The sequence below is a fragment of the Mustelus asterias genome, chromosome 16 (genome assembly GCF_964213995.1).
Source record: "Mustelus asterias chromosome 16, sMusAst1.hap1.1, whole genome shotgun sequence".
Taxonomy (NCBI): Eukaryota; Metazoa; Chordata; class Chondrichthyes; order Carcharhiniformes; family Triakidae; genus Mustelus; species Mustelus asterias.
In genome coordinates, this window is record NC_135816.1 from 50,866,486 (window position 1) to 50,879,037 (window position 12,552).

Genomic DNA, 12,552 nt, shown 5'->3' on the forward strand with positions numbered 1-12,552 from the left:
CACTAAGAAAAGTGTGCAGAGGACACTGAACATCTGCAAAGGGATCATAGATAGTTTAAGTGAGTGGGCAAAGGTCTGGCAGTTGGAGTACAATGTTGGTATGTGAGGTCATCAATTTTGGTAGGAATAACAGCAAAATGGACTATTATTTAAATGGTAAAAAACTGCAGCACGCTGCTGTGCACAGAGGGACATGGGTGTCCTGGTGCATGAATCACAAAAAGTTGGTTTGCAGGTGCAACAGGTAATTAAGAAGGCAAATGGAATTTTGTCCTTCATTGCTAGAGGGGTGGAGTTTAAAAACAAGGAGGCTATGTTGCAGCTGCATAAGGTGCTGGTAAGGCCAAACCTGGAGCACTGTGTACAGTATTGGTCTCCTTACTTGAGAAAGGATATACTGGCACAGGAGGGGGTGCAGAGGAGATTCACTTGGTTGATTCTGGAGTTGAGAGGGTTGGCTTATGAGGAAAGATTGAGTCGACTGGGACTATACTCATTGGAATTTAGAAGAATGAGGAGGGATCTTGTAGAAAGGTATCAAATTATGAAGGGAATAGATAAAATAGAAGCTGGGATGTTGTTTCCACTGGCGGGTGAAACTAGGACTAGGGGGCATAGCCTCAAAATAAGGGGAAGCAGATTTAGGACTGAGTTGAGGAGGAACTTCTTCACCCAAAGGGTTATGAATCTGTGGAATTCCCTGCCTAGTGAAGCAGTTGAGGCTACCTTGTTGAATGCTTTTAAGGCACAGATAGATAGATTTTTGAACAGTAAAGGAATTAAGGGTTACAGTGAGCGGGCAGGTAAGTGGAGCTGAGTTCACGAAAAGATCAGCCTAATCTTATTGAATGGTGGAGCAGACTCAAGGGGCCAAATGGCCTACTCCTGCTCCTAGTTCTTATGTACATAGTTACACTTGGGAATGTCTTGAGCTTCAAGTAATGGATAAAGTAGCTTTAATTGTGAGTCACCCTACTGTAATTCAATTAACCTCTTAATTGGACCCATCAGAATCACTCTCTACGTCTGTCCCATCCTCAGTTACTCTGCTAAAGGTGGTATAACCTGATCTCACTGGCCTCACTCTGGGCCCGCAACGCCTTCCTTGTCTTTGCTGCTGAGCCTGTGATCGCGTCATTACTCAATCCAGAATGGATTGTCTGTTTTGTAGTTTCTCTGTGTTTGGATTTTCTATGGGCTGCTTGATCACAGTAGGCATCACGACCATCTGTGATCCTGTTATATCATTCCCTAGAATGAACAGAATGCCTGCAATGGGTAAGGTTTCAACCATGCCTACCACTCTCCTGTCTTCAAGCTACTTCAAGCTTACTTTTATTAAACGTATTTCTATTGTTTCTCCATCAATGCTGTGAATTAACACATTCTCCTGCAACATCCCTTCTGGGCAATAAATATCTCTATCCCACAACATTAACGACTGACTTGCACCAGTATCTCGTAATATTTGAACATTTTTTCTCATCCTGCCCATACGGAAATATTTTACAATTGTCCACAAAGGGTGGAATTTTCCGAAAGATTTCTAAGTGTCATAGTGTGAAACTGTGGAGTCCTTCGCGCGGTCTTTTCACGGAGCTCGGCACGGCAAGCTTCTGGCCCTCTGTCAATTTCTTTGATGGTTGGGTGCTTTGCATCGGTGCTTAACCCTCTCTCCACTCACATTGTCTGTACCTTTAAGACTTGATTATCTGTAAAGACTCGCATTCCAACCATTATTTTGTAAATTGAGTTTGTGTCTTTATATGCTCTGTTTGTGAACAGAACTCCCACTTACCTGATGAAGGAGCAGTGCTCTGAAAGCTAGTGGCTTTTGCTACCAAATAAACCTGTTGGACTTTAACCTGGTGTTGTGAGACTTCTTACTGTGTTTTGCACCGGTACAGGCGGGGGAAGGGAGAGGGGGGGAGGGGGGAGGGGAGAGATCTGGATATGCCAGTGAAGCCAGCTTCAGAGCGCTCAGGTGCCACTGCGCAGGGTACCCTGATCTGCTGGTGCACCGGGAGTCAGACAGACACAGAGACGCACACAGACTAACAAAGGCCTTGAAGTGCAAGGAAAATACACAACACAGGGAGATTCCTGAAAATGGAAGACGTGGAAAGACAGGAAAACATTCCTTGGCTGAAAGGGTTACAATAACCAAACAATACAAAACATAGTTAAATAGTTCAAGTTTTATTTGCTGCATTTCATTTACGTACTGAATTACTGATACATTTGTAAAATTGAATTATGCAACCTTTACATATAATGCTCCTCATTCTTACCACAGGTAAGTCTGACAATCACATAGGAATAGCACAGGAGAGAGTCTCATCCTTCAAAAAGGACTTGTCCTTGCAACACACCTGCACACCCTGCATGTAAGTGGCTTTTAATTCATTCACTAGGATCAGGAAAATTACAAATGGAAATTCAGATATGCAGCTTAATTGGAAGGTTAAGACCTCTGATAGAAGGAATTAACCAGGAAGGAGACATTCATTGCAATCCTTGCTTACTTGTTATGTTAATGCTAGGGATTCCAGCAAGCCTGACCTCCTGGACTGCAAGAAGTCTCACAACACCAGGTTACAGTCCAACAGGTATATTTGTAGCAAACGCCACTAGCTTTTGGAACTGGCTGTTCCTTCGTCAGGTGGGTGGGAGTTCCCCCACCTGACGAAGGAACAGCCCGTTCCGAAAGCTAGTGGTGTTGCTACAAATAAACCTGTTGGACTGTAACCTGGTGTTGTGAGACTTCTTACTGTGTTTACCCCAGTCCAACGCCGGCATCTCCACATCCTGGACTGCACCAGAGAAAAAAAAGGAGGGTCTACACAATTGATGCCTTCTTGAAAGGAATTCAGGCATTGTTATCTGGAGTATTGGGAATGGCTTCCCAGGATATTACTAATTCACACTGACCTGGGACAGCGAGGATCTCCTTCTGGCTGACGTATATTTTGAAGGTTAAGGTAGAAATCAAAATGCATGAAAAATGCAAAGTTAAATATACCAAAAATAATTCAAGTTCAAAAGCCAAAACAAAGTGAAGTACTATCACAAAAGAAAATATATTTTTACTAATTAGAAACATCAAAAGGAAATTTTATAAAGATAACCATAAATGAAAATAAAAGATAGACTACATGATGGGAACCAAAATCCTGTGGTGCAAGGGCAAATGCCTTTTAAAAAGAACAGCTCTCTCTCAGTTCCTTCTCGGGCAGATCAATAGTATATAAAAGGACCATTAAAAAAATATCAACATTGCATTCGGCACGTATTGTTAAACGGTTAGGCTGAGTATCATCCCCCAAAATAATCCAACTAAACTCTAAAATACTAAAGAAAATGAATCGTGCACCAGACAAATCATTCCCTCAGGTCAAATGTAATGAGTAGACAGTATCCCTAAATCTGTAGTGTATCGCAGAAAGAGAAAATCTGAAACAGATATACTGGTTTGGGTAAAAGGTTTCATCACTTGAATTCAGTTGTACATAAGGAGGACCAGATTCAGTTCTACTTGTGCACACTTTTTACTGTAAATTTTGCACGCCGGAAGCAACAAAGTGACCAGCCACGCAGAGACATTTTCCCAACCACACTTGCCCAACAAAGCCTTTAATTTGATTCCTAAACTCACCTCTGCACTAATTTCTGAATGACTTACTCCATTACTAAACCCCTTATTTAACAAACTATACTTAAAATATTGAGCAAAATCAAAAACAATACTCGTTAAAAGTAGTTGGTCTCTTATGTGTTGCCCCTCGAATTCCACACTCAAAAAAAGTTTTTCAATGACTGATTCAGTGGTTGTTAATTATGTTGAATTAACAGCTTTGATTGTCAATACTATAAGTGTGTGCCAGTATATTCTCGACATCTTGCACAGAGTATCTATTCGCTACTTAGAGAGAAGCCCCAGTTTCTGCCCCCCCTCCCCTTTATTTTAAATGAACTAAATATATTTACATTTAGTTGGCAATTTACTCAGCAGTCAAAAAGTACAGCTAGTTCCAAACAATTGGTTGGAATCCTGGCCGGAATTCTCCCAAAAATAATCTAAGTGTCAAATTTGCGTGAAAACTGGAGTAAATCATGCTGGTTTTTCCAGTGTGTTTCCTGAAATTAATCTCCCGCACTCTGTGCACTGCAGAGACCACTGGTGTGATTATCACTGAAAACCAGGGGGCGAGGCCTATTCTCACTGAAGAGTTGAAATTGGCGTGATGAGCAGGACCCCACGTAATAAGTCTTCAGAGGCTGATGTCCCTTCACCAAAATCCCTTTATTTACAAACTCTAACAGCAGCACACAGAGTGCTAGCAGTTAGCAGTCTAACTCCGGGGGTGACAGAGGAACTGACACTCCTGGGTACGTACAAGGAAAAGATTCCCTGATTGGCCCATCAATTGGATCCTTAATCAGAGAGTTCATATTCCAATAGGCCAATCTCAATGGCCTGATTGAAATCATTACACCCTGCGCATGCGCACATCTCTGGGAGAGCGCTAAAAAGACCTCCCAGCATTGAGATCACTGATCTCAAGCCCCACAGGCATTGCAGGCCTCTCACCACCCCCGCCCCCCCTCCCCCCCCCCCCAATTCCCCACAGACATCACTGGCCTCCCCATCCCTCCCTCCCATAATTCACACATACTGGCCTCACTGCTGCCTTGGACACAAATAGCGCTGTGCTACCATGCACACCCACTGCCTGCGAGCATTCCCCCTTGTTGATGGAGAGCCCTGGACACAGTACCTTCTTGAATGAGAACCAATCAGCACCCTGGGAGATGGCGCACCCTCTGTTGAAACCAGGTTCCCTTTACATTTCATGGAATTTTTACTAATTGGCCCATGACTGCCCCAAACTGACTGAGCCTGGAACCCCGAACAAGCCACAGTTGTATATAAACTGCCATAATCGGCACATAGCCAGTCACGGCAGGAAGATGGCTGGAAAGAAACCTGCCCCGAGGTGCTGCCAGGCTGACCAGGCCCGACTGATGGTCACAATGGAAGAGAGGCGCCAGCTGCTATTCCCCACTCAGGGCCGTCGCGCCACAAAGACATTGCAAGGGGAGAGGCAGCTGCAGTTAATGCCAAGACCTTGTCACCTCAGTGCGTGCAACAGTACCAGAAGAAACTGAACAACCTTCTTTGGGCAGCAAGGGTGAGCGTGCATCCCATTCTGAAACTTACACCTGCTGTACTAACAATATCAAACCATGCTCAGACACCTGAAGGGCATCTAACAACAGCACCCCCCGCCACACGAACTGCATCCAACCTCTCCCCCTCCCTCAATCAGCACCCCCCCCCTCCAGTGGTGACCCTTGGCAACCCCCCCCCACCCCGAGGTCAGCACGAGTGGGCCGGCACAGGCATCAACCACACAACCCACCAACACAGAGACCATCACCACAGTGGGTCACTTTAGCGATGAGGCTTCTGGGTACTTATTGGTGAGCACATCACAGCCGCTGAGGCACATCGGGTGGAGGCAGGCACATCCGAGGGATCGGGCACACGGAAATCTGCCGGAGGTGAGGAATCAGCTTGCACCAAGCCAGATGCCGGGCCTCAGGGTTCGTTCATCCCAAGCCTGGTGAAGATGCATCAGCAAAAGTTGTGGACGGGCTGTTAGCAACCATGCTGTGACTGCAAGGCTGTTTAGAGGAGTCGCAGGAGCTGGTGCCGGCACAGCATGGTAATCAACACCGCAAGGTTGGCATCCACAGTGGAAAGTCTGGATCAGGAATTTGGTCTCATGGGTGACAGGGTCTAGGCCATCCTGGAGACACAGCGGGCCATGGCCAAGGGTGTCCCCAGCATCAAAGAGGCGCATCAGTCCGTGGCCATGGGTGTCCGGGGCATGTTGGAGACACTGCTGGCCATGCCTGGGACTCTCGCTGGCATTCTGGAGACACAGCAGGCCGTGGCTGTGAGCCTCGACAACTTAGTCCAGTCTCAGGGGGCCACTGCTGAGGGGCTCCAAAGCTTGGCTCGCTCACAGAATGCTGTAGTGGAGGAGCTCCAGAGCTCGGCCCAGTCTGAGGGCCAGGGCTGAAGGATCACAGAGGCAGACACATCTGGGCCTCCAGGACTGGCAACGCCAGGTGATGCCGGAGCTTCTGGACGTCAGTCCAGCTACCCTGGCATCAATTGTAGTGTCCCCGGGGCCTCTGGACACCCCAAGGGAGGAAGGGCTAGTGCCCATGCCAGGGCCTTCCAGCCAGGAGATCGCGGACATCCCAATTCCCCCCCTTCCTCACGCCGAAGCATTTCAGGGCCTGCTGGATGAACAGGGTGGCACAGAAGCAGTGTCATCCACAAGTCAGCCGGGGCCCTCCAGGTCCCAGCCACCCAGGGGACGGCTGCCAAGGGTATCAGAGGCAACGGGGCGCGGATCACAGCTAGACACCTCCACCTCCGGTGCGCAACCTGGGGGTGCACCTAGATGAAGGCCACACAAGATTTAAAAGTTGTAGGTTCACTAAGAGGGCACGGACAAAGGTCACCAGTAGTCAGGGTTAAGTTTCGTTAAATGCTAAAAGCGCAATAAACTGTTTATGTGACTAATCTGTCTTGGATTCTCCCCCCCATAGAATTGAGTGCTCCCCAATCCCACACATAGGCGCAGACTGCTGTGCTGCGCAATACTCGGCCAAACGTTATGGACTGCCTGCCCTACTTACCCCACTATCCACTGGACCCTTAGTCAAAAAGACCCGCCAGGTGGGGCCTTATGCCTGTTCAATGCTGCCACACTTTTATATAGCAGTTGTAAACCGCGCCAGAGTGACATCACACCAGAGAGCTGTGAGACGCTACCGAGGGTGGAGATTGTTATCCCGGAGCCGCTAATCAGATGGTAAAGGTATATAAATGCATGCAAATGTCCACTACACTGATTTTCAGCGTTGGTTCTGTCAGCGCCAAAAAACTTGGTTTGGAAGGCGCTAATGGGGCAGGAACGCATGCGCGAATCGGCCAATCTCCTGGCCAGCTGCGCTAATTTTTTTTTTTAAGAGCAGCGAGAGGGAAATTGGCCCCCTATATACAATAACATTGCTAACAGAATCTATTGCCAATACTTGCATAAGAATTTCAAAGCCAATTTCCAAGGTCACCACAGAAATTTGAGTCAGAGATTTCAACACTGATTTTTTTTTTTGCATATTGACATTGTAACCAGCAAACAAAAGATTTAGCCCTGGATTCAGGCAATGAACATTCCAACCTTGGAGGATCGAAATTAAAAAATAATGTTTCCATGGCAACACTTTGGCAAATCAGAGTCAAATTGCAAACCAACCAGCATCGTTTTTCCCCTGTAGTGTAAATTGTTGCGATAGTTTGAAATTTGGCATTCTTGCATTTGTCCTGGTGTGTGAAACAAGAGGAGTTTCCCTTTTCAGCAATATTCAAGATTTTAAAAAGCAGAACTACGTCATTTTCCAAAATATTTGCATATACAGTATTCAAACATTGCAGGACATGAACAAATGAACTTTCATGATGTAAAGAAATGTCTGGATACATTTGGGAAGACTGTGAAGTTCCCTAATATTTGTGCCTTATTTTATTTGCCTTCAATCCTTTAATCTAACCATTAATGGAAAGGAAAAATGCTCTGGTTAAAATATTTTAAAACTAAAAACAGGATGATATACAATTTTGCAGCATCATCAGTTCAAAATGGAATTTCTGCAAAATCCAGGCATCATTGGGAAGGTATTTTATTTTAAGTTCATAGTCCGCCCCCCAGTGTCATGCACGTCAGCTGGAAAGAAAACATTTAAATATGCTTTCATTGCACTTAAAACACTGACACTTGCCAATCCAAACGGATGGAAATTGATGGAAGATTTTATAGCAACGTTACTGTCACATTTCTTTTTAAAAAAGGACTTTGTAAACAGTACAATACTTGTTTAAGGTGTATTCATTATTAAGACATTTGGTAGGGCTGCTGCTATAGTCCGGTGGTTTCTGTAAAGCTATGAGATGATATAGCTATTGCTGCAGTGCGGAATTGACGTGGGTTGTAGCAACTGGCATCACTGCAGCTAAGAATGAGAATTAATTTTAAAAGTGGAACTAAATTGAAGTTCCAAAATGTAACCAGACATTTCATGCACTAACTTCCATAAGCTGCACATCATTGCACAACTGAAGCAAATGAAGCTTCCTGAAGTAAGGAACTACGTGGGAATATTTTGGAAAGTAAAGTAGTTCCTTTAGCCTTGTGAACCCCATCAATTTTAGTCAGGGAGAGAAAATTTCAGAATTTTTTGATAGACCTAATTTGGTCAACAAGATTGACAGTCAGCCTATTTTGGAAAGAACTATAACCCATACAGCTTGGGAAGAAAAATGGAATAAAACAATATTACATCCTCTCTGTCGGGATTCCAGCAGACAAACCACAGACTGTAAAATACTGGATAGTAATTTTCCCTAGAACCTTCTTCCTCAAGTCTTAAGGCTTCTTTATAATTCTGGGGGACTAAATACTTATTTAAAAAATGGCTTCATAATTTACCTTAAAAGATATATTTAAGAGATATGAACTATACCTTTATTCAAGATATTTGGCATGTGTGCATTGGAGAAAAATATTTAAGTATTACCAGTCATTCATTTTCACTACTGTATACAATTTTTAAAACATCTCTTGGACTGTTAATACTTTGCACTGCACACCAATACATGTGACAATAATAAATCAAATCAAATCAGGCTATTGTTTTCAGTTTTGGCACACTATCACTGGTTATCTATAATTAAAGCATCTACCAAAGCGACAGCAACTGAAACAGAATGTTTACGTATCATAATCACTTATAGCTGCATCCTAGAATTTTGAGTGGACTCCGCATTTTTTTTAAATCAACTACGGACTGAAATTTCCTCTTATTCCTATTTAATGGTTCACTTCAGACAACTACAGCCTATCGAAATAAGGCAACTGTTTTTTTCTCTCCCCTTCAAGCAATTGCTTAGTTTTACCTAAAATGCCAGCGTGGAGATTGTTTGCATCCAAGTAATTTCAAATGCATTGAAGTACAAGTAACTATGGACAAAATGGCATATGAATATAAATATAGATCACAATTTTAAACTTCGAGCATGGATTATAGCCCTCAAAAGCAGTCACATAATTTATGTGCCACAGTGTTTCTTTTTTTAAAAAGTCCATTAATATGTCATTTAATGTATACATGTTTGTTACATAGGCACAAAGACAGACAACAATGCAAATCAAAATTCTGTTCCTTATCTTCATACTTTTGCATTATACAAATGTTGCTTGCACACTCCACCTGACATATTTTATTACAAACCAAATAGTTTATTCCTGAACCACTGGCTGTAAAAGTGGATTAAGCAATCATTTTGGTGCGTTATTGTTTTCTGTGGGGCCGGGGGGGGGGGGGGGGGGGGGGGCGGTGGAGAGAAGAATCAGAAAGCTAAATACACAAGCCAATTGAAATTATTTTTAAATAACAGAACTCATCAATTTGGATATCCATTTTTAAAGAAACTTTTAAACACCCCCCGACTTTATATCAAAGTAACATACAACTGCAAAAATAAGTGGCGGAATCTTCCGGTCGCATTCGAACGGCTCGGTGCATTTTCCAGCCCCGCCACCACTGTGACGGGGCTGTAAAACTCCACACCCAAGGAGTTTCTCCATTGTCCAGTGTTTCTATTTGGCTTATAAGACTAGAAAAGGCAAATGTTACCAATTTATGTCAGAATATAATGTAACGCTAGTAAAGACGGATGTCATGTTTAACCATTCAAAAATATTTGCAACTTAAGATATTCAAACCTCCTACACAACATATTTCACTACATAATGACCACATAATGAAACAAGAGTTGCCCAAAATCGAGTTGCAACTTTGAATGACGTTGGCTGGTAGTTCAGCATAAATAAAAATCATCTCAACTTATTTGAAGCCAGTTACATGTAAATTGGACTGGCTCAGTAATTGCATACGTTACTGCTAGTGCATTTTGCCCAGCTGAATCTTCTTCCAGGCTTCAGATGCGGTAAAAATGCAAGAGTCTATGATCCCAGCCACTGTAAATGTTCCTCCAATTATTGCACAGATCTGAGGGTCAAAAATTATATGAATCAAATTATGCAATTTCAGATACCCAAATTTCTCGCAAACATGATTTTTTTTTTTAAATCACCTGAAACCTTATTCCAAGACAAGATTCACAAAATAATATATCTTTCCCAAATCAAAAACCAGGTTTCCATGGAGTAAATTCAAGTATAATTTTGCAAACTCATCCAAGTATCCTAAACTCAAGACCGTCCCAATCTAAACAGGTAAATGTACTTCTTACAAATTCAGTCGTCAACACCTATTCTGATCAAATCGCTTACGGAATAATAAATCTGAGTTTTATCAATCCATTCAAAAAATGAAAACAAGTAACATACACAAATGCTTCTGTTACAGTGTAAGGTGAGCAGTAATTATTCTCTCGAGTTCAACAACATCTGTCCCTGACTGAAGTCAATTCCACATCCTTTGCCATCAGGAATTATTACACAATTCAGGTCATCTTGTCTTACAATATCATGATTTTGGATTGCAACAATGAAATCCCCTTCATTATGACAAGTATAATCTCAGATGCACCACTGTGTGAATTTCACCTTGAAGCTAGACTGCTAAAAATCTATGGAGAGATTAAACTGGTAATGGGCAAGAGGTCGGGTTTGTCTGTAAAGAATGCAAGAAAGAAGAAACAATGGGCAGGATTTCTCTAGTTTCCCACCCTGCCACCTGGAGATCCACCAATCATGGTGGCAACAGCAACCCCCCCCCACCCACCCCGCCTGCCCCACCCCCCCGCATTTAAAACATTCTGAGGAGAGCTCATTGGCTGAAGGTGGGCCTTCTGCCTCTCACTTGGGAGGAAGTTCTGCCTGTCTGAGGCCAGTAGTTCTATAATCTACAGGTAGTCCCTCCACTTCAGGTGCCTGAGCACTCAGAACCAGGTAGGTGTGCAGTCCCGTGGAGGGGTGGGAAGGGTTTTACGATTTGGGATCGAAAACATGATGCGGATCAAATGCAGAACTCAATCCCGTTCCATGACAGAAATAGTCACTTGACAGGACTTTCAAATGATTGGTCAATTTGTGGCCAAAGGACATGCTCACAGTCCAGTTAAGGGCAGTGAGGGGTTCCTGCAGGAAGTCCTCCAGCACTGAGACAGTGGCAGTCTGCTGATGGAGGGAAGGGGGAAGAGAGGATTTCAAGATGGATGTGCCCCCTTGACATTTCAAAATTAAAATGGCCGTAGCTGCTGTCAGATCAGCACCAGAGACCTTCTAGAAGGCAAACTGTGGCTACAGTTATGACCATCTTTCTGCAATGGTGGCACGGGGTGCGAGGGGAAGAGGGCTTGGGGCGGGGGGTTTACATCATTCTGAGGCACGGCTTCCTTGGCCTGCCACGAGGAAGCAACTCCCTCCACTGTCCATTTTTCTGTCACTGCTGAGAGGGCCTTGCCTGCCGATTGGTAAATTCCAGCCAGCACAGAAGAGCCTTAAAATTGTTTCCACTGTCTCCCCGCCCCTGATTTTATCCCCTTGACAGTGGGGTGGGGAGGTGTGGAAATGCTGATGAACCAGCATGCCATCTTTCCACTATGACTCTTCCGCTGACACCCCTGGTCCCACATCTGCAGCCACCCCATAAATTAGCTATGCCTTCCAAATTAAGTTTATTCTCCCTACAAATTATGAAGCTCGACTTAACCTTTTCTTATAAAAAATATATACTAGATATGAATGCAGTCTTAAGCCTCCCTAAGGCTACACTAATCAATGTAATCTAATAAATATAACAAATCCAATAAAGTTAATACTATCAGAGCAAATCTGGCAGCTTTTCAGCACCACTCTTATCAGTAGTAGTTAGGGTAAGTGAGGTTACAAGGTTCAAACTAACATGCATTTTTTTTTTCCAAAATCACAAATATGTGGACACTAGCATGATCATATTTGATAATTTCTGAAATTAAAATTGCTACTTATACTATTTGATGAATACGTATTTGTTGCGTAGGTGTGAAAGCTGCTGCTTCTTCCCAAATGCTTGCTCCACAAACAATACACCATCTGCCATCCAGCAGATAATCTCCCTAGAAACAGCCCTGGGTAGCTTGCAGTGCAGAGTGATGATTCATGCACTGCCATAGCAACAATGATGCAAATCCTCACGATTAACACTATTAGTTTCTATATTTGGCCTATAAGAACGATATCCTTCGATTACAGTCTCAGCACGCTAAGGGAGTCTTAATCTTCAATCCATGCACTTTTCTTACTCCATTTCCCCATTCTTAAATTTCAACCCAGCGCTGGATTAAATTCAGAATTATATATTTCTTAAAGCTTTACAAGAGATTTCGGTCACTCCCTTGGACAGAATCATTCTCAGTAAGCATTCTGAATCGCAGATTCCGTAATCTCTTCTAACCCCTAAATACTG

General features: G+C 43.5%; 1 protein-coding gene across 2 annotated transcripts in view; it reads right to left on the reverse strand.

The window, feature by feature from the left end:
- Positions 1-5,370: 5,370 nt before the first annotated feature.
- The window catches only part of ergic1 (endoplasmic reticulum-golgi intermediate compartment 1), a 97,719-nt gene continuing 90,537 nt past the window's right edge, over positions 5,371-12,552 (reverse strand). For both annotated transcript variants that reach the window (XM_078231109.1, XM_078231110.1), the window contains one exon: positions 5,371-10,149. In XM_078231109.1, the coding sequence (XP_078087235.1) occupies positions 10,042-10,149 (108 nt within the window). In that variant the 3' untranslated portion in view covers positions 5,371-10,041. The remainder of the gene's footprint in view (positions 10,150-12,552) is intronic.